Below are 14,906 nucleotides of genomic sequence, written 5' to 3'. Positions count from 1 at the left end.
AAGAACAAATAATCATATAATACATACAGATTTACGAGGTTTGGTGAGATTGCCTACATTATTAGTGAGATATGATTTTGTTTCACTGTCAATTGCAATTAGGGTTACAATATTCATCCTTGCACCTCTCTCACCTCTCTCAAAGTGAAAGAAAATTTCACTATAAATAGAGAGTGAAATCCACCGCTGATTTTTAAGGTTTTGACGGTAACAATGATCAACGTGTAGGTGGACAAATTCCTCCGGAATTTGGCCCACTTTTGCTACAAATGGAATTAAAAATATTATATCTCAACATGCACGTGGCCATGAATAGAGGGTAGAGTTTTAGTATATCAGGTATTGGAAATCGGATCCATATTGTACCAACCAATTCAAGAGGCAAGAGTGTCAAACTCACAGAAGTAACGAGAATGGTAAATTTGAAAATATGCAAACTCTAATGAGAGAGAAAAAAAAGAATAGATATAAAAGCCAAGATAAAAATTCTAAGTAAATTACTGAAATGAGATCACAATATGAACTAACTTGAAACACAAAAATACCCATGAAAAAGAGAGATTAAAATCATAAACTCATTGGTGTATATATAGAGAGAGAGAGAAAGAAAGAGAGAGAGAGAGATACCTTCCTATGAAAGGTATAACTTGAAATACACGTAATCAATTGAATAAACAAATGAAATATGAAAGTAAACTCATGGAGGAAGAAAACAAAATAACACCCAAAAGACAAGCGTAACTCAGGCTAGAATGTTGGCAACTTGCTACACCAAATAAAAATTATATTCCTTCGTAGCTAGGGTTTCTTTCACACTCCAAAGGTTGAGAAGTCCATTGAGGTTGTGGAGCCTTGGTACTTATCTTTTTTTGAGAAAGCTCTTTTTCTCTCCTAACCATAAAGGAACTTTATTTTGAGTGAGATATTGGTGAATTTGTAATCCATGGTCATAATTGGAGACACATTTTTTTTTTTGGGGTTAAAGATTAGCAAAGTGTATATTAAAGAATATGGTATATATATATATATATATATATATAGGATTAACGCCTGGGCATCTCTAGAACAAAGACTAATATGTAATCTTAAGTTTCACTTTTGGACGCCTGAACATCCCCAGAACAAAGACTAATATATAATCTTAAGTTTTACCTTCGACTTTGCCATCAACAAAAACAAAATATTATCACTCAATACTCTTAGGAGCTACCTTTGGCATTGTTATCAACAGTGACCTCAGAGGAAAAAAAATTAAGTAACTAAGCTAATGCTCAAATCGATAGTAAGGTATGTCATTCATTTCCCATAAAATCTCATTACCAGCAAAGATGGGATACTCTAGCCAATAATTTGATGTGTGGGAAGTGGTTCCCTTCTTGGCAAGAATATCAACCATTCCATTCCCTTCTCTATAACGATGTTAAATTCTCCATTGAATTGAGGCTAAGAAGAAACTCTAGTGATTCCACTATTGTAATGGATTTATTCATAATGCAAGATATCAACCGTAGAATCACTCTCCATCCATAACATCCTATTGTCCATTTTCATGACATACTGAATACTAATAAAAGAAATACTGAATTGAACATAAAACGTTCATGTAGATACCTAAAGGCTGGTTAAAAAAGCCTCGTGAAATTCTATCAGAGTTTTGAATATATACCACCCAAAACATCATTTGACTAGAGTTACGAAAAGAACATCCATTCATATTCAATTTGAGCCATCTTTCTTCCAACTTTCTCAGGATCACTTTCATAATATTTGATCCTGAGAATGATGGGAAACAAATTCCAAAAGGCTTGGAGACAAATCATCAGCAGACTTCAACTTACGATCCACGGATGTACATACATCCTAAAGATCTTTCTGGATGACTTTCTACACCATATATGACCATATATGATATGATATGAGTCTTGTTTGACCATTAATTGGCGGCTTTTCAAATCATGACTAGAAATCCAAGTTTTCCACATAAACTTCCTAGTGTCCCAGGGATGATAGAAATCCAAAAATGAGTCCTTCACATTGGAAGCCCCAAAAATTGACTTTCTTCAATTTAGTTCACAGTACAGTCTCATTGAGCCAAGATACTGTTTATTTTATAAAGAAAAAAATTTTGTTTGAAAATTTAAGTTGATTTTAGAGGTTATTTAATTAAAAAAAATTGTAGTTACTTCCACCACTTTGATCAATTTCACTAAGCTGGTTTCAGATATAGCTGATATTACTAGAAAACTCCTTAATCGATGATAAGTCTTCTCCTCCTACCTTTCAAAAAGGATTGTCATTATTATGTATCTTCGATTATGACAAAATGAGGCGTCTATAGTCTATAGACGCTATCACAACATAGTCAATTAGGAGGACCACAACTCTCCTCCGCAAATCTTGCCGTCTCTCTCTCTTATCATTTATTTTAATTATCAACATGTGTTGGTCATGCACGTTGCAGGTGGCAAGTGTTCTTATAAGAGTATGAATGAATCGGGTTGAAATAGCCGATTCCCTACCTGATACGCTCCAAGGATACTGCATTTGCCCAGGTCCAATACAAATCTACACCCGATCCGTTACAGATTCTTTTATCCATTGTCACATTTATCCAGGGAAAAGGCCAAAGTTTTCCTTGATGCTCACTCTTTTTGGACCATCCTTCCATGGCTATACTAAAAAATTTTCTTTCTTGTGAAGACAATTCTCACATTGGACCAAGTTTAATTGGAAACGAAGCAAAACAACAATTGTAGTATTCATGTTAAACTAGGATGTTTGAATCAAAGATCAAATCGTTTTTTATTTCTTAATAGATCTAATCTTTCCAGTCCAGGTCTCATATTCTATATGTATGATTTGAAATATAATTTTTTTTTTAAAAAAACAAAATATTAATTTATTGGTTAGTGGACCATTAGTTGATCACTTGATTTATGAGTATTTTTGGTTTGCTTTTCTTTAATGGAATATAACTTGACTTGTTAGAATATAACTTATTATTTGATTGATGGGTATTTCTAGCTCTTTTTATTTTAATTTAATTTATCTCTCTTTATTTTAAAAAGGAAATATAACTTGACTTCTTAATTAATGAGTTATTGTGACTTCGCAGTGCTGGAACCTACCAACAGACAAAAGTAAAATACACCCATAATTGTCAATAATAAATTTAAGTTTTCGATGGTGATGATTCTCTTTCAAGTGATCTTACTTGCATTGTTCACGAGGACAAAATTGATTTAGCCTATCTTTAGAATTTTATCTTTTTCTTCTTATAAGTATTTGTAGAAACGCAACCCTAAAACGATGCAGAAGATTATAGAAAAAACAAAACAAACAATGCATAAGGATTTTACGAGGTTCGGTAAGGTTGCCTACATCCCCGGTGAGATGAGATCCTACTTCACAATCAATGGAGAATAGGGTTACAACGTTCGTCTTCACACCTCTCAGTATTACTTGCATTACAGAGAAAGAAACCCTAATTACAAATGTATAGCGCAAAAATCTTACTCCAGAAAGTACACAATTACCCTCAAATAAAAAATTCAAGCGAGGGGCTACGCCCCCCTACACCCCTATTATGCAAGGAGGCCTCCTGTCCCCCTTGTAACCCCCACAGCCCGCTAACCGGCTAGTGGGATCGCCATCCTACCTATCTAGGTGTTGCACCAGTACTCCCTGGATTAAACTGCGACGGAATACAAGACATCATACACCAAAAATATTTTCTTATGTGTTTTGTAAGTGATAAAGTGAATTGTCTCTCTTGGATTGGGCACTTTTTTTTTTTTTTTTACTATCAATTTCATCTTTAATATAATTGTAGTGGCTTCCTCGGTCCTAGATAATTGATCCCGGAACAAAAAGAAAAATTTTACCCCCAAAATTTATGCAAATCTATAATTCTACTCAGTTATATCATTTTTTGCTTTGGATTTTGCAAACTTGAATGGGTAAGGGTCCTACTTATCCAAAAGAGTTTATTTTCAATCAATCCTTAGATAATATTCTGGTTAAAAGAAAATACCCCTAAACTTTATGCAAATATACAATTCAATTCAGATATACCATTTTTTGCACAACTGAGGGTTTGGATTCTGCAACACTTGATTGGATAGGCCCCCTATTGATGCAAATGAGTTTATAATTTCCATCAACCCCCAATTGGTGAGGCTACCTAGTAGTGATGCACTCACTAAGCCACTTAAGGACAGTAAAGTGTGTGCTCAACAATCAACTATACCAAAGAAAGGAGAAACTAAAGGAAAGAATGCTTTAATTCGTTATCACAAAGAATGTACGATCACTCAATCACCCATCTATTTATAGAGGTGAAGTGTCCCTTAAAGTGTCTTCACAAAAAAGTGTATCCAACGACGAATTGAACTAGGTAACCTTGATCAAGGAGTATCAATTTCATATATGGATTGATCACAGCTGATATAAAAAATATATCGGTCATTACAATATCGACATGGCTTCAGGTATCAATCATGGATCAGTTATTGACACCAATACCAATACCAAATTAATGTATGGTATGAAAACAGTGAAAATAAAAGGCTATAATTGCCAAAATACACACAATTATCGGTATCTTTGAAGGTAAAAATATCAGAGATGTAAGTTTGACCCTAACAATCCGAACCCGCCCTAAGCCTAAACAAAGCTTGGGCCAAGATTTCTGATCCTGAGAAAAACTTTAGCCCTACTTTAAGATTGGGCCAAATCAAGATTGAGGCCTTGGGTTGGCCCGGCTGGCCGGACCGGACCACAGATGTGGGAAACTTTTATCTGGTAAAATCCAACTCACAATAAAGAGAGGAACATCCATAGTCACGATTTCTTGTTTTTGGTAAGATCAAATTTTTTTTTTCTTTGATTGAATGTAATATAAAAAAAAATCACTCTTTCATTTTGAATCTTTACTCCCAAACCCAGCCTTTGTTTTTTAACTACTATAATGAGGCGATAGAGAAGAAAGAGAAATCAAACCACCCAGCCTGGTCCTAACTCAGGGTCAAGGTTGGATTTTTCACTCCTTCAGTAAGGGTTAGTAAGGGTTGGGTCTCATCTCACCAAAGGGATTCATGGTTGCATTATAGTTTTAAGAAATTCGATCCAATCCAACCCTATTTCAGTCTTAGGTAAAACCGTTTTTTATGACTAATACAATATCAATTCCAATCGAAGCGGATCTAACACGAATGACGATACAATCAATACCCAATACCCAGAACCATAGTTGTGGATACCTAAATTCATGTTACCAATCCAAAAATAAATAAGTAAAACAAAATAAAATAAAATTGCTATATATGTGGGATACGCTTCAACCAAAAAAATAAGAATGTGCAATAGACATTGAATCAATTTCGCTAGAGCACTAGATTTGGATCTGATTAATTTCTTTTTGAGAAAAGGTTGGACATGCTAGTGGATTATCTAGGAATAAGACATGCTAGCATCTATTAACTGTTGGATGATAAAATTGTAAGAAGTACGGTTGGATGAAAAATGGTAATATGTGTAATATATGCATTTTTTTTTTGGGTAGAATATATGCAAATTAAATGGTATCAAATAAATAATGTAGTACTTGTCCTTTTTCAGAACCCTTTTTTTTTTTTTTTTTTTTTTTTTTTTAAGGAAAACTCACCTACATGGCCTCTCTCTCTCTCTCTCTCTCTTACCCTACAATTCTTTTTTTCCGGGAAGAAATCTACTGTAGAAGATTAGTCTTCCCTTCTGCTACTACTCACGATGGCTCCGGACTGTGGTGTCTGCGGCAATAACAAGTTCCTTACTCAATGATGTAATATGCTGGAAGTGGATGGTTTGAAGAAGGGACAGTAGTGGGGTGGAGGCAGTGGGAAGGCAGGGTTGTTACTTGTGATACCACCGAAGGTGGAGGGGGTTGGGGTCACGGAAAAACTGAGGGGATGGGGTTCAGGGAAAGCAAAGGGGGTTGGGAGAGAGATGTGTTACAAGTGGATTGAACACGGGGCGGAGATTGTAGCGGTGAAGGAGAGGGACGATTTTACTGCTATCATGAACTGTTGAAAATCATATAATTGGAGCCATCGTTAGCACCATACGATTTCCTTCTGCAAAAGGGGATGTAGGTTGCAGCAGGGATGATCCATTGGTTCTCCGAAGTAATAGGAAGAAGAAGGGAAGAAGGGAAGAAGAGAAAATAAAATATTAATAAATTATTTGAACCTTCTGCAAAAAAAATTTCAGGTTGCAGGAGGAACGATCCGCTGTTCTATATACGAAGAAGAAAAAGAAGACATATAGGAAGAAGGAGAGGAAAAAAAAAAAAAGAGAATACAAAATACTCTTGATGTGACATATCCGAATTCTTGAATTCGAAAGAAAGTTAAAATTAAAATAACAAATATAATTCAACGTTTGAAATGAAACTAGTGAGATTCTACGGTCAAGAAATACTAGTATTATTCCTGAGTAATCTGCTAGCATGCTTAACCTTTATTTTTTTTTTCTTATTTTTTAATATTAATTAATGGGTAAGAATCACCACTCGCATTTTTTAAATGGAATTTTTAAAGGTATTTTAGAAATTATGATACAAAGATTTTTTTAGGTCTTTGAGGTACCAATACTTAATCCTGGTTCCCAAGATACAATATAATATTATCATACAAAGATGTTACTCTATAGAGAAAGATGTTCTCTGAGCCATTGGAGTAGGTTATGTTAGCACTTCTCCAATGGTTTGAGGTATCCCTATCTAGTGGGCACTGTGTTAGTATCTTTATTTTTTTATTTTTTATTTTTTATTTTTTATTATTTTTCTATTTTTTTTTAAGAAAATCAAGGTAAAACTGTTTGATCCATGCCCAACAATATCAATAATTCAATATTGTATTGATTTCTAAGAATTCGAAGGTGACCAATACCCGGTTCGATATTGTGGACTAAAATCATACTCTCTCCTCTTTATATGAAATGATCTTGTTAACCTTTCTTATCAAAAAAATCGCATTAACCTCTTGCACCTATGATACCATTTTATGGTACTTCTTTGGTGTCTTTCTCATAACAATATTAATATATTTTTTTTAGCGGGGCTACTTTGTGATGCAATAGAGCTGGCAATGCACATCTGATAGCATGGAGCACCTCAAGGCGCACATCCATGTGTTGGGGTCCATGCCCCAGTGGTCCAGGGTGTTGGATGTGCGTTGACGCCCCTGTTGTGCAACAAAGGAGCCGGATCCTATATTTTTGGGATGTTTATAGTGGCCTCCCATGTAGTTTACGACAATTACACTGCCATCCCCTACTTTTGAAAAATTATTACATCTGTACCAACTCCGTTAGTGAAAAATTGTTACGTTGTAATGTCTTGTGGTAGATATTTTTCTAAATACCACAATACCCTTAAGGGTTGCAAACTACCTATTCTACCCTTTCAACCCAAACCCGAAATACCCGTTTTCAACCCAAACCCAAAATACTCCTTTTCTTCTTCCCCAACCACCAAAGAACCCTAACTACCCTATGGAAGGACATTTGACCTAAACCTTCTGCTGCAAGTTGTCACTCTGGTGACAACCAAAGACACCAAACTTTCGTCGCATGCTATTGGCATCACATCAGCTACTGCAACTACTCCTTATACTCTTCTTGCAAAGATCCAAAGCTTCATTTATCACAATAGGAATTGAGATATAAATCATCCAGTCCGTTTATTCATATTTCCTCTCCCTTTTAGTCTGATTTTAGTATTTGAATGTCTCTCGATTCCATGTGATTCATTTCTGAATCCTTCCCCTCTAAGGCTAATAACACAATTCCTTTGTGAAAGTGAAACAAAAACTTTAATTTTAGACTTTCATAAATGGGTTTCATTTACATTAGGAAAATTATCTTATACCACCCCTAAATTTAAAATTTATGTCTTGTACCACCCTATTTGCTAAGAATACCAACCATACACCTGATCCATAACAACTTTAGCTTAGAAGTGAAAAAAATCTTTTTGACCTTGTTATGCATAACACATCTCTTTCCTCGAAACTACTTTTGTTCCAAAAAAAATGCTACATTAATGGCTTTCTTCAGGTCACAAACCCTCATCTAACACAGGGAATCTCGGTCTTTCCTGAGCTTCTACACCACTTCCACTTCATTTTCTTCTCCAATTCCTCTTCTATTGTCAATCTTCTCTTGCTTTCCTTCCTACCCAGTGTTTCTTGTTTCGATGCATCCATTATCCTTTACTTTTTGTCTCACTTTATCATCCCATTCAAGTTTTCTCTCACCTTTTTACAAAGAGGTTCCGTGCCTGGGGACCTCTATTTCTATCTTATCCACTATAAGCTTTTGCAGTCTACCTATCAGTAAGAGTTTGAGTTCTACTCTGCCTCAGACACTATAACCACCTATGATGGCCTATCTTCTCCTTTCTTGTAGGAGTCACATTGATTACCAATTTCTACTTCCTATTAGGATTCATATCTCACTAGAGTTCCTTATGATATCAAACTCTATCTTCTCATAGAGTTTGTATTCTAATGTAACTACTCTTATTAGATCTCCGTATCAGATAGAGTTTCCAATCATATGGATTTCTATCTAGGCTCTATATATATGGACCACTAGGTTGTAATCTTCTTACGTCAATCAATACAATATAGTTCTATTACTTAACATGGTGTCAGAGTGCCTAGGGCCAATACCCATCGATTCTAATATTTTTTCTCTACTCGGTTCCCTCCTATTCCCTTCGCTGCTAGCTGCTGTTACTATCTTCTTCCGTTGTTCTAGTCAATTCTCCTTATTTCCATAATGCTTATTGATTCACCACCATCAATCACTATTTCCACCTCCAATACAAATATACTTACTTGTCTCAAAAGCTCCAGCGAGCCTGTTGCCATTCAAGAGCCAAATGCTCCAACGACCCTCAAGCCTAAATCAAAATTTTCTTTTCTCTCTTACATTATCTCTTGCCACCATGTGGCCTTCTTCATACTATCATGGCCGACCTACTCCCATTCATAATCCAATTGAAAGCTCCAACGAGCATCAATCTTAACTGGGCTTTTTGTTTTCTTCTTTTTCTTCCCTTTATTCTCTTTTCTCTCTATTCAACTTTTTTTTTAGGTTATTTGACTATGTTCTCGGTAACCAATATTGCCCTCAACAAACTATTCAAGTTACAATGTGACATGAAAAAGATTATGTTCTAGGCAACTTCCATTGCCCCTAGAATTCTACTCCAGCTAAAATTTGACGTGAATAGGATGCCTCAATAATGAAGGCCCTCCGCTTATATGATTATATACTCTGTGATCAAAGTTACTCTCAAGATGCTACTCAAGCTAAAGTTTGGCATGAATAGGATGCCTCAATAATGAATATCTTAATTGGCTCTCACTTTGAGGAGGCCCTATCTTTTGCATATTTTGACGAAGGCCCTTCGTCAGGAACAATTTTTTTCTCTTTAAGACAAACTGCGGATTTGAGCGCTCAAATCCTCACCTTGAGGGAATGTATCTGCAAGAGTTTGAGTTCCACTCTGCCTCATACACTATCTATGGTGGTCTATCTTTTCCTATCTTGTAGGAGTCACACTGATTACCAATCTCTACTTTTTGTTAGGACTCCTACCTCACTAGAGTTCCCCTATCCTCTCATAGAGTTTGTATTCTATTGTAATTACTTTTATTAGATCGCCTTATCATTTAGAGTTTTCAATCATGTGGATTCCTATCTAGGCTCTATATATATAGACCACTAGGTTGTAATTTTCTTAAGCCAATCAATGCAATGTAGTTCCATTAATTAACACTGCCACTCCCTTGTAACTTCATGGAAAAATTGTTTTGTTAAAAGTTGATTCTTTGAAATTTCTTGAAAGGAGGAATTTTCCTATTAAACTAGCGTTTGGTTCGATTGCATTCCTTCCAAGATTGCTCAATGGGATTGATTAGAAGTTATTGTTCGTGGGGTGACATATGTGGTGTTAGAGGTAGCTCTGCTAAGAATATTTTTGATCTTCCAAATTTGATTTTATTGAGGCGATTAGTTTATGGTCTCTTGCTTGGATGTTATGCTCTCTCTCTCCCTCCCCCACCCCGGTGTTGCTGTCATTGGAATTGTTGTTGATGGTTAATCACAAGCCTCAGGTGATCTTCGTTGTCGGAGGAGGAGATTAATCGAAATATTTCTCCAAGGTAGTCGCTTGAAGAAGAGAGAAGCCTTGAACCTTCGATTAATGTTGTAATCGATTGATTAGGGGTTTTTATATGGCAGAGTAAAATAGTAAGTTTATCCTTCCTCAGGGATAAACTTGTCATTTAGAAATAGTAATCACACCATGTCATCACTTATCCTTTTCGGAATGGATTTTAGTGTAATTTTGTTTTCAAAGAGATGATGTACTCAATATTATAAGCAAAAGAAGATGTTATAAGACGTAAATTTTAAATTTAGGGGTGATACAAGATAATTTTCCTTTATTTTCTGTGTGTATTCAATTTTATTTTAATATTAAATTAAGTGGTGGTGGTGGTGGTGGTAGGTTGCAAAGAGAGCACCAGAACTCATTGGAGTTGATGCTAGTGTTCTTTGTATTGCTTTTGCTTAGAGAGCTTCATTACCCTGTGGTTGCAACAGGGTTACAAAGAAAACCCATTAATAAAAGATGATACACAACAATTACATACAAGACATAGAGAGAAAGAGAGCATCAATGATGGCCTAATGTGTATAATGGAGAAGATGAACGGCGGCCATGATTGGAGGAAGAAGATTGATTTCACAGAGAGAGAGAGAGAGATGAGATTAAGGTGAAGATTAGAGTTTATCGTAAAGGATTTCAAGAACCTTAATATTGATTAATTAAATAAATAAAAATTATAGTGTTTTAATGCAAAGGGTAAAAAATGTCATTTTCATTTCTAGCTTAACACAGTCAAATAAAAAAGACAACGATTGTAATTATCAAATTTTATAGAGAATGATATTAATATTGGCGTTGTACTTTAGGAGAGGCCATTATATATGGATTGAGCTTCTCTCCTAAGCGATGATCACCTAGATCACCCTATAACTAATTGGATGATCAACATATATCAAATGGTGATCCAACGACTACACTTTTAATGACCAGAACAAAAACACCACATGGAAAATCATTGACTCCCCACTTGACAATGTGTTGATCACCACTAAAAAAAATGAACCAGAATCCATTATATATATATATTATTTCTTTTGTTTTTCTTTTAGGAAGTGACCGCACGTGACGCTAGAATATATCCCCATGCCTATTGAGATCCCAAATTCCCAATCCCTAACTAGAATTTGCCCACGTGCTTCCTGATCACGGAGCTCTCGTGAGCTTGTTGAGCGATAATCCTTCCTCGTCTCTCGTGGTTCTCGCGGCCTCGCCTCCCAACCTCCCAAGTCCACATCGGCTACCAATCAATCCCCCATGTGGATTGTGGGACACATTTTACGAAAAGATAGATTGTAGGACACATTTATTTTGGCTGCTTATACCTTATCCTTATTTATTATATTATCGCTGACCTTTATTCATTTATTTACTTGGTTGCCAATATCTTATCTTAAGATTTAATTCTTTGGTTGGTCATGTGACTCATCAATAAACTCACAGACCTACCAGAGGCATCCACGTAATTAGCCACAAAACCAACCATTCCACTGCTCACATTCCTATCAGCCCCCACTGAGCAATAATGATCCGAGCTGAGGTTCTCTTCCGTTACCCGTCAATCCTAACCCGAACCACTCACCCATTTCCCAGCTATAAAGCCAAGTGACAGCTGAGTCCGTGTATTGCACCAAGGCACAACCTAGAGAGAGAGAGAGAGAGAGAGAGAGAGAGAGAGGGAGATGGGATCGATTGGTCAGAAGCCACACGCAGTGTTTGTGCCATACCCGACCCAAGGTCACATAAACCCATTGCTCCAACTAGCAGAGCTCCTCCATTACAGAGGCTTCCACGTTACTTTTGTCAACACTGAGATCAACCATGAACGAGTTCTCAAGTCTAGTGGCCCAAACACGGTCGACCGGTTACCTGATTTCCGATTCGAGACTATCCCTGACGGTCTCCCTCTCTCTGCTACTCGTGATGTACCCACACTCTGTGAATCCACCAGTAAGAAATGCTTGGAACCGTTTCGTAAACTTCTCGCCAAGCTCAATGAATCCAGTGATGTTCCACCGGTGACCTGTATATTCTTTGATATTCCGATGAGTTTCTCTTTGACGGCGGCTGAGGAGATCGGTGTTCCCGGCGTTGGGGTCTGGACTGCTAGTGTTTGTGGTTTCATGGGTTATCTGCAATATCCTCAACTTGATCAGAGAGGACTTACAGTAGCTAAAGGTAATGCTTGACTGATTGCCTTAATTACTGCAAAAAGCAGTGTTTTTTAGAGAAGGTTCCTCTCCCCATGCACCCCATCCCATCTCACATGGGTCTGGTCAGAGATTAGGATCCTCACCAGCGCGGGGAGTCCGAGAGAGAGCAGTGAGTTTTTTGTGAGAACGAGGAGATCGTCTCCTGTGTCACTGGAGGTCTAGCATCCATTTGACGGTTGGGAGGACTTGGGCATGCATTTCAATACATGAGCGCACACCACCCGATCCTCCCAACTGTTGGATACACACTGGGCCTCTTGTGCCACTCGATAGGATGTGAATCCCTTGTTTTTTTTTCTCTCTCTCATCTCTCCTGTTTTTTCTCTATCTATTCTCTATCTAAGTGCTCATCCTCCTGACACCCGCCGCGATGGAGAGGATTCAAATCCAGTGTAGTCGGTTATCGGTAGGAGAGGGGCTAAGTACTTTGTTTAATGGGGACACCGGTGTAGTGACCAATGACGTACGCACATAGGCATCAACAAGGATGGCTATCGTTTATTTTTTTATGGGTTTCACAAGGTGGGACAACATTTCACCGCCTTTGAGACTTCACATCAGTGATCATTCATGTCGAAAAAAATTTAGTTGTTAATCGGGTTGCAGCTAACCAAAGAAATTAAATATTCACTTTCCTTTAGTTCACAATTACCCTCCTAGGTTATGGTATTTTCAAAATCTTTGGCTGCCATTTGGCTGCAACCAGCAGTTAAATTTCGTCTATTCATTTCCGGATTTAATATGAAGGGAGAGAGAGCGGTACCTGACCTATGCCAATGGGCGTGTGAGCCTGTGCGTCCCAGGGGCAAGGTGATCATTTCGCCACCCATGTTTTTCGCATACGATTGCTGCTATATAGGTTGCATAGTGTACGCTAGCACCCCTTTCCATCTCTTCTCACAACTTGAAAACTTGTTTGTTCATAATTGTTAGATATTTGGGTTACCGCCTTAAAAGCTAGCAGCTAAAGAGAGAGTGTCCAAGCATTTGTAAGTCTCTACTGCGGACTACTCACATTTGAATGTGGGATGAAGCCAACAATAACCCACACCCATCTTTCATTATCTTGTATCAATTTCTGATCAGATCTCAAATGGTTTTGGAATTGCAGGTGTGAATTATCTCTCAGACAAGTATAAGAACATCCCCATTGACTGGGTGCCCGGACTGAAAGGTCTCCATCTAAAGGACATGATCAACTTTGATCGTCTTGGAGATACAAGAGACTTCATGGTCAAATTCACATATGAACAGGCCAAGAGATGTTTCAACGCATCCGCCATTGTTTTCAACACATTTGAAGCCTTAGAACACGATGTCTTAGAAGCACTAAAGCCTCAGCTCCCACCCATCTACACTATAGGTCCTCTACATCTCCTCTGCCGAAATGTTGTCAAAGATAGCTCAAGCTTGGTAGATTCAAACCTATGGAAAGAAGATGAAGCTTGCATTGAGTGGCTCGATTCGAAAAACCCCAACTCTGTCATCTACGTGAATTTTGGAAGCATCACTGTAATGTCACCTGAGTATCTGGCTGAATTCGCTTGGGGACTTGCTAATAGCAATCAATATTTCTTGTGGGTCATTAGGCCTGATTTGGTCGGCGGGGACAATACAGAGGGATTGCCGCCGGAGTTCTTGACAGAGACGAAAGAGAGGGGTATGGTAGTGAGCTGGTGTTCACAAGAGGATGTCTTGAATCATTCTTCTGTAGGTGGGTTCTTGACTCACACTGGATGGAACTCAACAATTGAGAGTGTGTGTGGTGGAGTGCCTATGATCTGTTGGCCATTGTTTGCAGAGCAGAGGATGAATTGCAGGTTTGCTTGCAGTAGTTGGGGTATTGGATTGGAGATGGAGACAGAGGTGAAGAGAGAGGAAGTGGAGAGGCTTGTGAGGAAGATGTTGGAGGGAGAGAAGGGGAAAGAGATGAAGAAGAGAGCTTTGGATTGGAAGAGGAAGGCAGACGAGGCTAATAGTCCTGGTGGGTCCTCTTTGTTGAATCTGGAGAAGCTGCAAAGGGAAGTCTTGTTTTCTAACAGAAAATAAACTTAAACTCTCTCCAAGTGTCTTAATTTGTTAGCTCCGAAGCAAAGTATGGTCTCCTATAGTCCTGTATGCATGTGCAATGTTCTGTTTTGTTTCTGTTTCTGTTTTTTAAGCCTCTATCTGTTTTTGTTTAAGAAAATAAACTCTCTCTCAAGTATTTTGATATAATTGATTGAATGATAAAAGCATTTGAGGTCAGGCACAAGGGACCAAATTTCTATTTTAGGAATTCCGGGTATAGAAAGCAAACTTCACCTGATAAGCATGAAAATGAATTCATTAGGAGCAATGGGGTGTTTATTCAAGAGGATTGGCGTTGGGAATTCATATATATATATATATATATATATATATATTTTGTTAATGACGGGTATAAGCCTTCAACTTGATAATAGTCTCAGGCCTTTATTGGCCTTACAACCTCA

The 14,906-nt window shown here is 37.5% G+C and overlaps 1 protein-coding gene across 1 annotated transcript; it reads left to right on the top strand.

The window, feature by feature from the left end:
* Positions 1-11,840: 11,840 nt before the first annotated feature.
* On the top strand, positions 11,841-14,679 carry LOC122091622 (7-deoxyloganetin glucosyltransferase-like). Its single transcript, XM_042661638.1, has 2 exons — positions 11,841-12,397; positions 13,544-14,679. Exons 1-2 carry the CDS (start codon positions 11,902-11,904, stop codon positions 14,479-14,481), a joined length of 1,434 nt encoding a protein of 477 aa, XP_042517572.1. The 5' UTR covers positions 11,841-11,901; the 3' UTR covers positions 14,482-14,679.
* Positions 14,680-14,906: the final 227 nt, after the last annotated feature.

The sequence above is a fragment of the Macadamia integrifolia genome, chromosome 10, assembly GCF_013358625.1.
Source record: "Macadamia integrifolia cultivar HAES 741 chromosome 10, SCU_Mint_v3, whole genome shotgun sequence".
NCBI classification, from domain to species: Eukaryota; Viridiplantae; Streptophyta; class Magnoliopsida; order Proteales; family Proteaceae; genus Macadamia; species Macadamia integrifolia.
The sequence above is the reverse complement of the archived record's forward strand: the minus strand, read 5'-3'. Positions and strand labels throughout refer to the sequence as shown.